At 48.7% G+C, this 17,155-nt stretch overlaps 1 protein-coding gene across 2 annotated transcripts in view; it reads right to left on the reverse strand.

Moving 5' to 3' along the window:
- The window catches only part of STIMATE (STIM activating enhancer), a 61,739-nt gene extending 52,027 nt beyond the window's left edge, over positions 1 to 9,712 (reverse strand). The window contains exon 1 of one of the 2 annotated variants that reach the window (XM_090021046.1): positions 7,574 to 9,712. In XM_090021046.1, the coding sequence (XP_089877172.1) occupies positions 7,574 to 7,766 (193 nt within the window). In that variant the 5' untranslated portion in view covers positions 7,767 to 9,712. The remainder of the gene's footprint in view (positions 1 to 7,573) is intronic. The other variant, XM_090021045.1, reaches the window with a different exon arrangement.
- Between the last annotated feature and the right edge of the window lie 7,443 nt (positions 9,713 to 17,155).

Raw genomic sequence — 17,155 nt, forward strand, 5'->3', positions numbered from 1 at the left:
TGATAGTTATAGGGGTAGCAGGAGGCCATGATTATTGTCCTTACGGTGATTAGGCCAAGGGTGGGCAAAATAAAGCCCAGAGGCTGGATATGGCTCACCAACTCATTGTACCTTGGTGGGCAGCCCGTGCTGTGCTGTAGTCCACATCAGCTCCACCCCAGACCCACTCCGTGCCACCCAGTGACCCCAGCCTGCCCCTACCAGTCCTGACAGGTTCTTGGCAGGGCTGCTCCTGCCACTGCTGCAGCCACGTAGGTACTGTATGGCTCCCTCACACCTCCAACAACTCCTCCCACTGCCTCCTACTGCACTGTTCTGGGCAGCAGTTAGCATGCAGAAGTGGGGGTGACCATGCTGTAGATGCAGCTGCAGCAAGGGTGGTGGGAAAGCTGCAGCTCTGTAGTTCCTGCTCCAGCATATGGGGCTTCAGCTTCAGGTCACCTTCCACCCGCTTGGCTGCCCAGCATGATGAGCAGCCACCTGCAGGCAGCCAAGTGGGTGGAAGGAAGCCCTGCGTGGAAACTGCGTATGGGCTAGGGTCAGGGCTGAAGTGGTACAGTCAGCAGGTGTAGGGTGGATGTAGCAGCAGTGCGGCATGGGCTGCCCAAGGTGCCAGCAGATGGGGCTCAGCACCATGCAAAGTTCCAAGGGGCAGCTATGGGTTGGATGGGGGGGGTGGGGTGGCAGATGGCACCTGCACCACACCTCCCAGGTGAGCTCTGATGCACATGTCCTCTATCACCTCCCACCCCAGCCAGCTCCCAGGCCCCAGTGTGCAGGAGACCCACCCACACACATGCATACCTACCTCCCCACACTGCCCACCCCCGCCCCCCAGTATACAAGAACAAGACTTAATTTTGAGCTATTATACAATCACCTCTGTATGCCCTACTCAAAAAAACATTAATCAGGACAAAAATATTTTTTGAAATAAAAGTAAAATATGTTATAGTAGACATTTGATTAATGATTTGCTTATCAATAATTTATTTAAAGTATACCTTCTTAAAGATTGTACGCATGCATGGCCCTCAACAGCTCACCATAACTCATTAAGTGGCCTTCTCCCTGGACTAGGGCCTGTACAGCCACGATTACACAGAATAAGAAAGACAGAAAGCCCCAGGGCCTGCAACTAGTCTGGAGATGATACCACTGGATTTCCTTTTTACAAACCAGGCAACATCCCCAGATACTTTGTTATACCAAGGCAAGGTAGATGAGTGCAGAAGGGAAGAAGACTAAAAAGGGAACCAGAGTGCAGAACTAGGCTGCAAAGTCTTTGAGGCCACCCTCTGGGTGGGTCCTGTCACAACAACATAGTATATTTAACAAGTTTAGAAAAATCACAGTCTTGATGCAGAAGATATCTGGACAGTCATTAAAGCACTATCAAAATCCATATAAAAGTTTCAGATACCTGGCAAACCAAAACAGAGCTACAACAACTGAAGCCAGACTGAACATGCCAAGTTCATAGATTCATAGACTGTAAGGGGCTGAAAGGAACCTTGCAAGATCATTGGGTCCAGCCCCCCCTGCACTAGGCAGGAAAGACAACTGGGGTCAGGTGACCCCAGCGAGGTGACTGTCCAGTCTCCTTTGGAAGATTTCCAGGGTAGGAGGGAGTTTATTCCACAGTCTGGACAACCCTAACTATGAAGCAGCTTTTCCTAGTGTTAAGCCTGACACGGTCTTCCAGGAGTTTGTGCCCATTACACCTCATTTTCCCCAAGGCTGCCCTGGTGAACGGTTGTTTGCCAAGCTCTTGATGTATTCTCCTGATGTAGCAGTAAGCTGCTACCAAGTCCCCTCTCAGCCTTCTCTTTTTTAGGTTGAAGAGGTCCAACTCCCTCAGTCTTTCCTCGTATGGCTTGCCTTGCAACTTTCTGATCATACAGGTGGGGCTCTTCTCTGGACTTTCAAGCTTGCCCACGTCCTTGTTGAAGTGCAGCGCCCAGAACTGGATGAGTACTCCAGCTGTGGTCTCACCAATGCTGAGTAAAGCAGAAGAATCACTTCCTTGGTTTTGCTTAAGATGAATCGATTGATGCATGAAAGAGTATTGTTTGCCCTGCTGGCTACAGCACGACACTGATGGCTCATGTTCATACTATGGTCTATTATTACCCCTAGGTCCCTTTCAGTTGTGTTGCTACTCAGTTTGGTGCCACTGAGCCTGTAAGTATGATGGAGGTTGTTTGTCCCCAGATGGAGCACTTTACACTTCTCCACATGGAACTTTTGGTTTTGATTCGCCCAACTTGCCAGCCTGTCTAGGTCCACCTGTATCTGCAGCCTACCTTCAAGCGTGAGCGTACTCCCCCATAACTTGGTGTTGTCCACGAACTTGGCCAGTGAGTTCTGCACCCCCACATCCAAGTCATTGATAAAGATGTTGAAAAGCACTGGACCAAACACAGACCCCTCAGGGACTTGACTAGATGTTGGCAAAGCCAGAAATTAATATTCCCTAAATATGCTACATATCCAGACTGACCTTTTGCCTATAAAATATATTTTTATATTCTGTGCTGTAAATAAGAAGGAAAAATAACCTGGATACAGCACCTTTTCCTCAACATATCCAGCTGGAGAATTATTTAATTTTCCTACATGTCAATGTATGCTTGTAGCACTTGACACATGTTAAGATGCATTTCTTCTGTGGCAACATTTCCAAAGCTTTTGAACCATCAGACTGTTGTCAACCCTTTTCTCATGAGCTCATAATACATTTCTAAATGAAAAGGGGGAGAGACCTTGTTGTGATCTGCAAACTACTTACAGCGCCTGTTTAATTATATGTGATTCTGGGAAACCAATTTTCAGTGGTGCTTACAACTTTAACAATGAAGTATCAACCCCCACCCTTCCCTCAACCCCATTTTACATGAAAAATATTTCACTTCTACTATTGTTAAGCTGGTGGCTTTCTATCTACTTTGACCATGCAACTTAGTTATCAAATTGTAACCATTTATCTAACTATAACCAAATCTTTTCCAGTAACAGCCTCCAAGACCCATTCTGCATTTGTCTATCTGGCATCTCTCATCTTTATTTTATATGTGAACTCTTGAGTAGTGTCTGACCTACCTTTCCACACAGCTCCTAGGACAATGGGGTTCCAGTGATGGCTCTTACATGCCACCACAACACAAATAAAACAAACTGATTCTGAGGTCACTCTGAAAGACCTGTTCATAGTCTTAAATTGAGGGAACAGTTCCTGCAGTAACAGCAGAAATCCAAAATTTCATGCAAGTTTAGAAACAAGGCATGTTTTCATGGCATGCTGCATAAAAGATCTACCCACTTATTCTGTAGGGAAGACAATAAGTGTACACCTTCCTTCTCACCCTTTCTTCTACTCCCTCCTCCCAACTTTGCTGTTCGTCAGTTTGTTTTTTTATTTCCATCTCCCCCCACAAATTATCCTCTCTTTTTACACAGTCAGCTTTATATCAGTATAGCCTAATTCATATTTTATTCATTCTCACAACTGGATTTGCTAAAATATTACCTACAGAGAAAAATAGTGAGTGTGAGACAAGTTTAAAAAAACTTTAATGATTAAGCCTTAAACCAATAATAGACTTTTTTGTGGTTCTCTGAGGTAAGGAGTCTAATTGTAGTAGATCAATTAAGACAGAGATTTAAAGGGAAAGATACTTTTTTAGTTCACCCCAGAATAAATTGCTTGTTCACCCAGAGATACTTAAATGCTAAGTTTTCAATACTTGAATATCCTCCCTCTTCCATTATCAAGAGCTTCAGAGACCTTTTTCATTTCTATTTATTAACAAAAAATTACATCTTGCTTCTTGACCTTTCCTAACATCCAAAATCTAATTTAGTAACCTTTCCATTAGGAATAAGAAATGTAAGAGTTTATCCATCCCATCAAAAGTATGATGAATGGATAAATCCTACATGTATTATATATTTGATAAAAGTCACAGACAACCCTATAAAATAGGTTGGGACAAGCAGAATTATTATTATTATTTAGATTTATATGCTGCTCCACCAAGGACTCAGACTGGGAGGTCAGTCATTGACTGCTATTATTGAAAGTCATTAAGATTCACTTCTGTAATTGTAAATAGTTCAAATAATAATAGTAAGCCTTGTAACTATCAACATTTTCACATTCCTTGTAAATGGGAAGAGCATATTATAATTACTGACCAAAGACAATTAGCATATACTTATCATTTATAGGAAAAGTCTTGCAAGCAATACTTTGAAGGATTCTGTTTATAGATGAAACACAGGTTGTATCATATGGAACTACTTAAATACTACTCTGCAGCATCAGGAATGCAAAAATAATTGTGCCAAGACAGAAAAAACAAAACTCCACATTTTGAAATCGCTGTCTTAGGTTGGATGAGGAATAACTAACAAGGAATAACTAACCTGAAGTGTAATAGATGCTATATTTCAGATTTAATAAAAAACGATAAATGTGTTTTCAAATCAATACATTTTTGAGGATACTTAATTTCTCTCTCACAATTTAAAATTTGTTTTTATAAATAAATACACACTTGCCATTAAGTGGCAAAATCTGTTAAATAAAAAACATTCCAAGACAAAGGAACTTATTTCACTCAACCTTTCACTTATCAGCAATTCTTACTTCCCAATTCTCTCTATATAAAGCCTTAGCCTGTCTGTCCATAACGCTTTATTCACACTCTGATTGGCTGTCTCAGTAGCCAAGCAGAGTGCTCCAAGAGTGTTGCAGATGGCAGGAGGTGGCATGGAGGAGCACCGCCAAGATGGCAGAGACAGAGGGGATGGAGGTGGGGAGGGTGGTGCCAGGCCAGCAGACCTGGGTCCCTGAACCCCCCTGGGCTCTGTCCCCACTGGCCCCATCCTCCCCAATTGTTTTTCAACAGGCAATTTGCTACGTTCTTTAAATAAAAGTCTTCCAAGAGTAGTTCTGTAAAGGAGCCAGCATTTGTTCATATGAGGAAACTTGCACATGTCTGTGTGCTGTTACTTTCAGATCCTTCTCTAGGACATCAAACTCCTCCGGAGGACATCAGAAGACAATCAGAACGCTTGTATGTTTTTACCCTTACCTACTTCAAAATACAGGTTGAATACTCATTATTCAGTTTGAATACTCATCTACAGGGATCCAGGTTTTCTGTTTCCCACGTAAAAATGAAGCAAACCACAGATTTTATCTTTTACAGGCAAACGTGGATTTCTCATTTTACCAAAGAAACCCACAGATTTTGTAGTTTTGCAACAACCTCTCTGCAGCCTGGCAGACAGAGGGAGGAGGGCAGTCAGACAGGGGGTATCATATGCATGTATATGCACATGGCTGCCAGACAGCCTGGAGTGCAGCTCCCATGGGTAAACTGAGGGGTGAAGGGAAAGATTGAAGCCCCCATAAGGAGGGAGTTGAGCAGGGCTGGGGCTGATACCCTGGGGCAGGGCTTGGGGCCCAGGGTTGTAACGTGTGATGGCAGGGCCCTGGCAGGGAGCAGGACAGGGCTGCGGGTGGCTTGTCTGGGGGGCACGAGCCAGCTCCCCACCCGCTGCTGCGTGCACTCCCGGGGACAGAAGAGACCTGGGCCCCCAGATCTGTCTGTGGGGCAGAGGTGAGGCAGGCTGCCCAATGCAGGCTTGGGGGGGAAGGGGGGCACCTCCCTGCCACTGTGCATAATTTCGGAGGGGCAGGAGGAAACCTTGCTCCCCAGAAATGTGTGTGGGGTGGGGGCTGTGTCCTGCCCACTTCAAGCTCATGCTCCCCGCCCTGCTGCCCTCCCCCTGGGCATGTGCAGCCTGGCATGTGCGACCCGGTGCTTCAGGAAACAGTAAAGTCATGCAAGAAGCTGCCTGCTGTTGTGAGTGCCGCGCTGCTCGCATCCCCACGCTACCACGCCAGTTGCAACTGTGCAGGCAGGTACACCGCACCAGGGGAGTGCAGAGCCTGCAGCAGCAGGCAGCTGCTTGCATGGCTCTCCTGTTCTTTGCAGCACATGCCAGGCTGCAGAGCAGCAAGATGGGAGCCTGCAGCAGACAGTGCACAGCCCCCTGCCCCACACAAAGATGTGGGGGGCTATGCTCTACTGCAGCAGCCTCTGCATCCTGCTAGGGTCAGGGGGCAGTGGACCTGGGTCCCTGACCCTGTTGCCCTGACAGCAGGGCTTTGGAGCAGGAGCTGTGGGCAGGGGGTGAGGGGCAGAAGCAGGGAAAACCCAGATCCCTACTCATCTACCATATCTTAGGCAAGGGCAGAGGCAAGAGTCCCCTGTGGACGAGTCTGTATTCTGCCCTGATCCCATGAGCCACCAGAAACCTCAGCTGGTGGCTCCTCCATGGAGTTGTCAACACAGGTGTGTATCTGGCACTCTTTACAGACATGTCTCACACCTCCCCTTTTGCCAACAGAGAGAGACCCTGGTGCACAATTACTTTAAGTGTGCCAGGTTGTAGCCCCTCTTCCACATCCTCCAGAACCTTTTGCTGAGTTTATAGCTGCACTTCTCCCTGAACCTTTCCTTTTATGTGATCCCTGTCCATGGCCCCACCAAGCCCTGGAACCTCATGGTCAACCTCCTCTGGCCAACGGCAAGACCAGGAAGGAGGCTCTGGCTGGGAGGTACCCAGGTGTGTGGAGCTGTCTTCCTGTCACTCCTCCGCTGAAGTCTCTGGGTAAAGTTTCACTTGCTGGTGTGCATAGTCTTCCTAAACTCATTTAGGGGACAGTGCATGTAGGCTGGTGCATTCTGCTTGATGTCCCCTTATGGATCCCTTGTTTTGAACCTGTGACCCTCACCCCTTGTTCCTGTTTCCTTTTTAATCTGCCTCACGAAACTAGGCGTTGCATTCTTAGTGGTCTCCCTTTTTAAAGTGGGCTCATAGTTGCTCATGGTGGGCCTGGACCCACATTGCCTGAGCACAACAAAGCGGCCTGACTCATTCCTGTGGTCTGCTCACTCTTTTCTGCTCCTAGAGTGTAAGATGAAGTGGGAAATGCCACCACAACTGTCCAGGCTGGGACAAGTAACTACTGGGCTGTTCATTAAACAGTAAGTGGCTAGTGAGTTCTGGGAGTCACTGCTGCTGTGACTCCTGGAACCCAGCTCCACACAGCAGGGATGGCTTTCAGGAAAACCCTGCTGGGTTCCAGTGGTGGTGTTTTCTACCTGTCATAGGGAGAAGCACCAGGAACGAGAGGCAGACAGCCCGCAAAGGCAGCACACTGCAGCTGGGGGGTGCCGGAGGGCAGCACACGGGGCTCTCAGTCTGGGCAGTGGGCGGGCTTGAAGCCCCTCTCCAAGCCGAGCTGCGCAGGTGCGGCCCGGTCACACACGCCGCCTGCCTCCACTGAGCGCTTCAAAGCACAAGTCAGCCCTGCCCAGCGAGGCTGGCTACTCGGCTCTTTGTACAGCGCGGGGCAAACCAGGGCGAGTCCCGCCAGGCCTTGGAGTCGGAGTCTCGCCCGCGGGCGGCAGAGCAAGGAAACAGCTGCTTTCCCCGAGCCGGGGCGGGGGGCGAAGGCGAGACGAGGCCAGGCCGCGGGGGAGACGACACTCACGCATGAGGGTGCTGAAGGCCACGACGCCCAGGAGCCCCTGCAGGAAGATGCCGAAGGAGTCCATCAGCGCCCCGTTCTCACAGCCGCGGTCCCCCCCGCTCGGCCCGTCTCCCGGGGACGACGCTGCAGCGCCGGGCCGCGCCGTCAGGCTCAGGCTGTCGTTGGAGGCCAGCACGGCGAGCGTCGCCCCCATGGCCGAGCAGCCCCGGCCCGGCCCGGCCTCACACGCCCATGACGGCGCCAAACCCCACACCCCAACCCCCGCGCTTCCTGTGGAAGGGCACGCCCCCACACGTCACAGCTGACGCTACCCCAACGTGCCCCGCATTGGTGGAGCCACGCCAGGAGGAGGGACCGAAGAAGCACGGGATGGAAGATCTGCGTGTGGGCTGAAGGCGCTCAGCGCCGCGGGGTGGGGGGGCTCCGCAGTTTTAAAGGGGCCGCGCAGCGCCTAGTGAACAAGTGGTGGTGACAAGTCTGCGGTTCCTTGCCGGGACCAGCGCGTCATAAGCCGGGAGCTACCTCCAGCCTAGTCCGCGCTGAGCGGAGCTGTGGCCTCGTCACGTGCAGCCAGAGGCCGCAGCTGAGCGTCCGCTCCGGCCCAGGCTCAGGTGGAAAGAACGGGCGGGGGCGGGGCAGACGCTCGGGGCGGTACCGGGCCCTCGGTTTGCCGCGTCTGTGCGGCGCAGGGTGGTGGAAGAGCGGCAGTGCTACGAAGTCCCGCGCGGGAGGGAAGCAGCGCCCAGGCGACGCCGCGGCCGCTTAGGCTGGGGGGCCCGCGGGGGGTTTCCCCTCGCTTTCCTCCCGTCCTCGGTCGCTTGCAGCATGTGGCACCGCCGGCCGCCTCGGCTGCTGGCGGGCTGCGGGAGCTCGGCCTCTCCGCGCCGACCACGGGCGCTTTGTCCTTACTCGTCATCACGCGGGACCACCGTGTAGAGCAGCCGTGAGAGTCCTAGCGCGAGCGGGCTGGTGCCTCCCGAGACTGGGCGGGCACCACCTGTAGTCGGCGGCGAACAGGGACCCGCGGCAGTGTCGGCGGTGGCCAGGCTCAGGAGGGCACATCCCCCCTTCACGTCCCCTGTGCAGGGCACTGAGAACTTTTGCTGCTTCGTGCGGCATGGTCTGCCGGGGAACGCTGGCTCTTTTGCCCTTAACAGCTGGGGAAATCTGGGGTGTGCTTATATGTGAGGAACAGGGGCTCCCCTCAGTCAGGACCCTTTGGTGGTGGGGGAGGGAGGGAGCAGGGGCAACATTAATTGCCATAGCTCCAGGAAACACTGTCCCCACAGCCTGCTGGATGGCTGCCTGCAGCTGGGTCTCACCCTCAGGCTGGCTCTGGAGCCACCTGCTGGGTTGGATCTGGCACCTCAGTCCAGGAATGCAGGCTCCAGAGCCAGTGCTGCGGTTGGCAGAGCAGTATCTGGCCACAGCAGCTAGAAGCTGGGGCTGTGTGACTGTTGGGGCTATATACATCACTCCAGACTCCAGGGCTACTCCACAAGACCAGACTCTGGTCGACTCTATACAGTAGCTATGGAGCCACTGCAGCTGGACTCTGCCCAGCCTGGTCATGTGGCCTCGGTGCCCCCACAGCTGGATCAGGCTCAACTCTGCCCCACCCTCAGCTCTGGCATGGCACCCCTGGCTCCCACGGTCTGGTCCCCAACTTCCAGCCTGGGCAGTGGTCCCAGTCCCAGACCGCTGGTACTTGCCCATACCTGGGCTTCATGGTAAGACTTCCTTCTGGGGGCTTTGAGAAGATAGGTTGCATGCTATATTCTAGGGAGTAGCCTATGAGGGAAAAAACCGGTGGCATAACTCTAGAAGCAGTGCCATACAAGCCATGTAGTCAACCTGTACAAGCAAAAAGACTACCTTTGTTAACCAAAATATGAGGCCATTGTCTGTTGATTCCCAGAGTCCTCATCTGAGAGTTCAAACAAGCAAGTCCAATTAGTGGGGGTGGGGTGTGTGGAGGGATAATACATTTACTAGGAGTTCAATAAAAGGGGAGAGTGCTTGGAGATATTACCAAGACTTAAAAGCCTTCCTACTATTAGTGATCTCATGAATCATTTAGTGGTCTTCCACATTTATTTTTTTTCTTTTTTTAAGTTCTCTTTACCTTTGGGCAATTTAAAGGATCTAGTTTTAGTGGATTGTAAATTACTTTTTGTTATTTGTGCATGTACATGTGGAAAAACACTGGACATTCAAATGTCTTTGAAATCATCTAACATGTACTGTGACAATTATTTATTTAAGATGTTGCCAAAGGATCAATCCCCTTGTGCACACCTTCAAATAAAATGATTACATCTTCTAAAAACTTGATTTTTAGAATTTCAATTTCAGCAGCAGCATTCTATAAATCAGTCTGTAGTCTTTGTACTTGTCCTTGTTGAACCTCATGAGGTTTCTTTTGGCCTAATCCTCCAGTTTGTCTAGATCAGAGGTTCTCAAACTTTTTTTCATGGACCAATTGAGAATTGCTGAGGGTTCTACAAATCAAAGCATACAACTCATATTTTAATAGCAGTAGTTTTACCTTACAAGTACAGATAGTCTCAATTATTCTGCAACCTTTCTGTGGACTGCCTGAATGGATCTCATGGACCAGTGGTGGTGCGCAGGCCTGTTTGAGAACTTCAGGTCTAGATCACTGAATTGTAGCTCTACCCTCCAGTGTATCTACTAGCTTGCAGTAGTGTAGCCCTCCCCGCCCCCAGCTTGGTGTCATGTGAAACTTGCTGAGGATGCATTCTTGCCATCTTCCAGATCACTGATGAAGACATTGAACAAAACTAGCTACAGGACCGACCCCTGGGGTGCTCTGCTTGGTACCAGCTGCCAACTAGACATCAAACCATTGATTACTACTCTCTGAGCCTGATGCTCCAGCCAATTTTCTATCCACCTTATGGTCCATTCATCCAGCCCATACTTCCTTAACTTGCCTGTGAGATATACTATGTGGTGAAGCACTGACTGTACTGTGTTGTCTGGCTCCTGTGGTTAGACAGTGGCAGAGCAGGACTTCCCACAGGAGGGGGCAAGAAAGGTGGAGGAGAGCACCAGAAGAATCTCCCTTACCAGCAGTCTTTGCTGCAGTCAGGAAGTCCTGTGTTGCCTGTGCTGGGCCATAGGAGCTAGGCAGCTCAGCGCTGCACCAAGCAGTGTATTTAGGGGGAAGGGACCATCACTCTGCTTGCTCCATTTATCCTTGTCTATATTTCTTGGATCAGCACTAGGCTGTGCTTCCCCTGCCCATAAAAAGAGTCCTGGTGGGGGAATCCTGGAGGCCCCTACTAGTCAGTGCCCTGCTATAATTATGCTACTAAGTAAATAGTGTATTTACTATTTACTTAGTAAATACATATCAGCATTTTCAAAAAGAAATTGTAGCTCATGGCCAATCAATTTAACTAACCAATGCTATTAAGCTATGGGTCTCAATCGTTTTGAGAAGTTATCTTCAAATTTAGATTCCTATTTTCAGTGTGGGATCCAGTGAGGTTATTGGAGTAATACTGCATCACAAATGAATTGTTTTTGTGGTGCTGAACTTCTGCACCTGGAAGGGAAAGAATCCCACTTAGCCAAGAATTGTAATGGGAGGCACAGTGAAATTATGTGCTATAATCCACTTAGGAGTACTGTTTTAGCAGGTGAGACCAATTCAGAGATGACAATTACCCATTCTCATCTGCTTTGCAATACATTTAAAAAATTACCCAAAGAAGAAGCAGTTGTTTTAACTTGCCACATTATTTCTATCTACCTTACAAAAGCTATAAATTAGCAAGTGAACTTCCTAACAGTCTTAGCAAAGGGTTAAAATAGATGAATGGACCAGGAAGACCACATTCTTCTTATCCCTGGACATGCTTCTTCCACATTAGTGTTGTTGCACTTTGTCAAAACTTTGGGAAGCGTGTACTACCACATGCTCCCATTTTGCAAGATAAAACAGTTCAGTCTCCAGAGTTGTCAACACATCATTTTCAGTAGAAACTAGGCATGCACTGATAGAGATTTTTTGGGCCACTTTAAAAAATAATAATAATAAAAAAAGCCACGTCTGCCAATACCAATCTGTTTCTGATATGGAGCCCCACAGCCTGGAGAGTGGCATCCAGATGGTAAGACTGTTGTGAGGGAAGGGGTGTAGGGGGGTGCAAATTGAGGCCTCCGCAGTGGGGGAGGGAGTGAGGCTGGAGCAGGTGCTGCCCAGCCAGGCAGAGTGGGGCATGGGATGGAGCTGCAGCTTAGCCAGGGGTCATGGGGACGGCGGGACAGGATGGCTCCCACCACTGTGTGCACCATGGGGGGGCATGTACCCTCGGATCTGTGCTTGGGGCCAGGGCAGGCTGTTGCTGCAGGCTGGGGCGAGGCAGGCACTGGGTTCTTTCCAGCAGGGGGCTGGGCCAGGCTGTGCTCAGGGCAGGCAGTGGCAGCGCTGGGAGGGAGGGTTGTGGGGCTCCTGCAAATTTTGGGAATTTTGGGATGGCTGCAGCTTCTCCAACCCCCACTCCCAGCAGCACCGCCGCCAGCCCCGAGTGCAGCCTGGCCCAGCCCCTCCTGCCAGGAAGAGCCCGATTCAGCTCCCGGTCCAAGCCCACAGCAACACCCCACCCCACACACAAATCCAGGGGTACATGCTCCCCATGCTGTTCTGGGGTGTGCACAGCAGTAGGAGCACCCCCTCTCCCCTATGCCCCGTGGATGAGCCCCACTCCCTCCTTTACCATGGGAGCCTCGATCTGCCCCCCCCCACCCTTCCCTTGCCCCTTCCCCAACAACAGACTTAAGTTATCAGCCAGACCTGGCCAGAGAGCTCTCACAGTAAAAAAAATGTTAATGTCATGCCCAAACTGAATGATGGAACATTTAAAATCATGGGAATAAAGACACAAGATGAGAGAGAGAGAGTGTATGTCTGGCCATTCATCACAGGCTATAATGATTTACTCATCAGTTTCCCATTTATGAAAAAGGGAGAGAGAAAGTAGTGACTTAAAATCAAATTAGAAAATACTACAAAAGTGCAGAGAGATACAGAACAGAGCCTTAAAGCAGTAAGGAACTAGGTTTAGCATGAACCATGAGTTAAAATAGATAGAGTGGAAAAAAGTGAGCTCTTAAGAAAACTATTTCAAAAGCAGTAAACTTGCAAATTGTGACATGCAGTATACTCTGTCCTAAGAACAGCTCTTCCTACTGATGACTCATTGCTGAAATGTGTGAACAATCTCCTCCATCCCCAAACCTCATATTGTGCTGACAAAAATGTGAGATCTACTTTGCTGAGCCTGAAAATACACATTTAAAGGAAGTGCCAATGTTTTATACTAGTTGCCTGCCAAAGAGCAAACTTCCCTTTACAAACTCTCTGCATTGGACTACGTGGAAATTTTTAAGTTGGTTATAATTTCCCATGTATAGAATACAATTATTGGCGGGATCACCTTAAGTTTGTTCACCCCCAGCAGGTCAAACAGTGGCAGCAGGACAGGTGGTGGGAGTGGCAGGCCTGATCCTTGTCCCCTGTTGCCTGACCCCACCACTGCTTGCCCCCTTCCTGCTGCCTGACCCTCTACCTGCTAGCGTTGCCTTCATAGAGGACATTCCAGTTTTCTGCTACTCTGTCCTATGTCCTCTATTAATACAAAACCCAACACCTTTATGTCCTCTATTTTTCTCTTCAAAAGAAAAATAGAGGACATAAAGGCATCAGGTTTCATATTAATAGAGGACAGTTGGACTGTCCTCTATGATGGCTACCCTATTGCCTGCAGAGTCTGTGCCTGTACCACCATGTGTCTTGCCCCCTGCCCCCCCACAATGGTGCCTGCACCTCCTAGCACCTGCCCCCCCAAATTACTTCCTTGCCACCTGCCCCCATTCTTGGCCCCCTCTGCTGCCTATCCTATGCTTTTCATTCATAGCTCAAATGCTGATTGATACAAAGAATACCATATTTACTCAAATCCAAGAAAAGCGTCTTTTCCCCATTCCACAGGGGAAAAGCCCAGCATTTTGGATTTGAGTACAAGTGGGGAGGCAGTAGTTCAGACTCCAACCCTGGACTCTGGGTCAGAGTCAAAGCTGTAGCCACTGTCCCTCTGCCAGTTGCCCTCCTACCCTTGCCATTTACCTTCCCAGTGCAGCTCTGGCTCCAGCCTCAGGCACAGAGTATGGAGCACATGCTGGCTCCAGCCTCCACCTAGCCATGTGGCAGTGGTTGCAACAATGGCAGCTCAAGCCCCAGCCCTGGAGCTGGGGGTGCAGCTTCTGACAGTGCCGCTGTTGTTACAGGCTGGGCAGGAGCCAGAGCCAACATGTGCTCCATGCTATGTGCCTGTGGCTGGAGCTGCAATGGGAAGGTAAGCTGTGATAGAGGGCTGGAGGCAAAGTACAGAGGTTGCGAGGGTCAGTGGGTGCAGCTTCAACTCTGACCTTATTCAAGTCAGGGCCACTGCCTCCCCCACTTGTACTCAAATCCAAGACGAAGGGCTTTCCCCCCATGTTGAATGAGGAAAAAAACCTTGTCTTGGATTTATATAGTATTCTTTGTGTCTACAAGCATTTGAGCTGTGAATGAAGGGTGATTTCTTTCCCAAATTAAGCTAGGAGCTAGAAAAGGAACTGCTCTCAAACTGTGTCAAATTTCTGTGTCAGATTTCAACATGGCTGATACTCCAATGAATAAAAAGCCTGAGTAAGCAGCGGCAGCAGCAAGTTTCATGTTTGTGATTGCAAAAAAGATATTAGAGTGCAAATGGAGTTGCAGTTATTAAATCAAAGACATCTTCATCTGAGAGCTATGAAGCTCAATGCATCTGACAAAACAAGACAGTCTTAAGAACTCACATCACAGAATCATAGAAAAATAGGGCTGGCAGGGCCTTCTGAAGGTCATCTAGTCCAATCCCCTACCTGGAGCAGGATTATCCCTATCTAAACCATTTCATACAAATCCTTGTCTAACTTGTTAATAAAATTGCAGTTAACCATGTCACACAGTCACAAAGCACAACAGATTAACCTGCTGCAGATGTAGTGGGGACAATGGAAGTCAGGGTCCTCCTGCTGCAAAGGTTTCAAATATGCTTGAAAAATCCAAGGAAGCGTTCCACACCCCCTGTTGTAGAGGAAGCAAAATTTGAGTTTGTACCAATCTGTCCCAAACCTAAATGTGGTAATTAGTCTGATTCTGAGTGGACAGGCAAGACCTAAACCAAGAACCTCCAGGTTTTAGTCACAGCAGGACCTTTGGTACACCCCAGCCAAAACCCCCAGCCTCAGTTACAACCAACACTCAATGCTTCTAAAAAAGGCAACCTCCCTGTCCCATAACATGTATACCAACAGGAAGGGAAAAAATCCTTCCCGGCTCAATACCATAACCAGGAAAGCCCAGAAGTATGGGAAATACCCTTCACAGAATACTGCTAGCTCATCTCTGGCCAATACTTACCCAACCTCTTTTTGAACACCTCCAGAGATGGAGAGTCTACAAATTTGCTAGACAGTATATTCTACTGGCTCTCTGTTCTAACAGCGAAGAAGTTTTTCTTGATATCCATTCTAAACCTATGCTGCTGCAACTTCAAGTCATTGATCTGTCCTACTCTCTGTAGCAAGGGAGAAAAGGTATTTTTTCTCCTCTTTATGACTGCCTTTCAGATATTTGAAGACTGCCATTGTATCATATTATCATATCATACCATATATATAAAAAAGGGCTTAAATGATGTTTGCCAGGGGATGGATACCAAAGCTCTGAGGTAAGTGGGGAGGCAGGAGACCTGAAAGAAACTCAAGAATGAGAGGGCAACAGGGAAGACCTCATTCCTACTGAGAAAGTAGGGCAATTGGCTAGTTGCCTCAGGTGTCTGTACACGAATGCACAGAGCCTGGGAAACAAGCAGGAAGTACTGGAAGTCCTTGCACAGCCAAGAAACTATGATGTAATTGGAATAACAGAGACTTGTTGGGATAGCTCACATGACTGGAGCACTATCATGGATGGGTACAAACAGGTCAGGAAGGACAGTCAGGGGAAAAGAGGAGGAGGAGTTGAACTGTATGTAAAAGAGCTACATGATTGCTTAGAGCTCCAGTATGAAACAAGATAGGCCTGTTGGAAGTCTTTGGGTTAAGTTTAGAGCAGACAGTAAGGGTGATGTTGTGGGGGTGTCTGCTATAGACCACCAGACCAGGAGGATGAGGTGGATGAGGCATTCTTCAAACAGCTAGTGGATGTTTCCACATTACAGGCTCTGGTTCTCACAGGGGACTTAAATAACCCTGATACCTTACTGAGGGCACAGGAACAAAACATTCTAATGTACAGAAAGAATAGCAAATGTGGCAAGTGATCAGCTTGGCTTAGCAGAGAACTCTTTCAGTGAGCTTAAACACAAAAAAGGAAGCTTACAAGAAGTGAATGCTTGGACAAACAACTAGGGAGGAGTATAAGAGTGCTTGGGCATGCAGGGTTGAAATCAGGAAGGCCAGAGTGAATGGGAGTTGCAGCTAGCAAGGGACATGAAGGGTAACAAGAAGGGTTTCTACAAGTATGTCAGCAACAAGAGGAGGGTCAGGGAAACTGTGGGTCTCTTACTGAATGGGAGAGGCAATGTAACGACAGACGAAGAAAAGGCTGAAGTGCTCAATGCCTTTTTTGCCTCCGTCTTCACAGACAAGATCAGTTTCCAGACTGCTGCACTGAGGAGAACAGTTTGGGGAGAAGGTGAGCAGCCTTCAGTTGTGAAAGAACAGGTTAGGGACTATTCAGAAAAGCTGGACATGTACAAGTTCATGGGGCCAGATGCAATGCATCCGAGGGTGCTGAGGGAGTTAGCTGGTGTGGTTGCAGAGCCTCTGGCTATTATTTCTGAAAACTCATGGTAATCGGGGGCTGTCCCACATGACTGGAAAAGGGCAAATATAGTGCCCATCTTGAAGAAAAGGAAGGTGGAGCACCCAGGGAACTAGCCCAGTTAGCCTCACATCAGTCGTCAGAAAAATCATGGAGCAGGTCCCCAAAGAATCCATTTCTAAGCTCTTGGAGAATCAGGAACAGTCAGCATGGATTCACCAAAGGTAAGTCATGCCTGTACAACCTGATTGCCTTGTATGATGAGATGACTGACTCTGTGGATTCCAGTAAAGCAGTAGACATGATATACCTTGACTTTAGCATAGCTTTTGATACTGTCTCCCACAACATTCTGTAAGGGGGTAAAAAAGCTGGCTAGATTGTTGGGCTAAAATGGGTAATAATCAATGACTCAATGTCTAGTTGGCAGCTGGTATTAAGTGGAATGCCCCAGGGGCTGGTCCTGGGACCGGTTTTGTTCAATATCTTTGTTAACAAACTGGAAGAGGGGATGGATTGCATCCTCAGCAAGTTCGCAGATGACACCAAACCCTACGCTGGAGGGTAGGGCTAGGTTTCAGAGTGACCTAGCCAAATTGGAGGATTGGGCCCAAAGAAATCTCATGAGGTTCAACAAGAATAAGCAAAATCTTGCACTTAGGATGGAAGAATACCATGTATAGCTACAGGCTGGG

The sequence above is a fragment of the Crocodylus siamensis genome, chromosome 11 (genome assembly GCF_052110815.1).
Source record: "Crocodylus siamensis isolate JL-2025a chromosome 11, ASM5211081v1, whole genome shotgun sequence".
Classification (NCBI taxonomy): domain Eukaryota; kingdom Metazoa; phylum Chordata; order Crocodylia; family Crocodylidae; genus Crocodylus; species Crocodylus siamensis.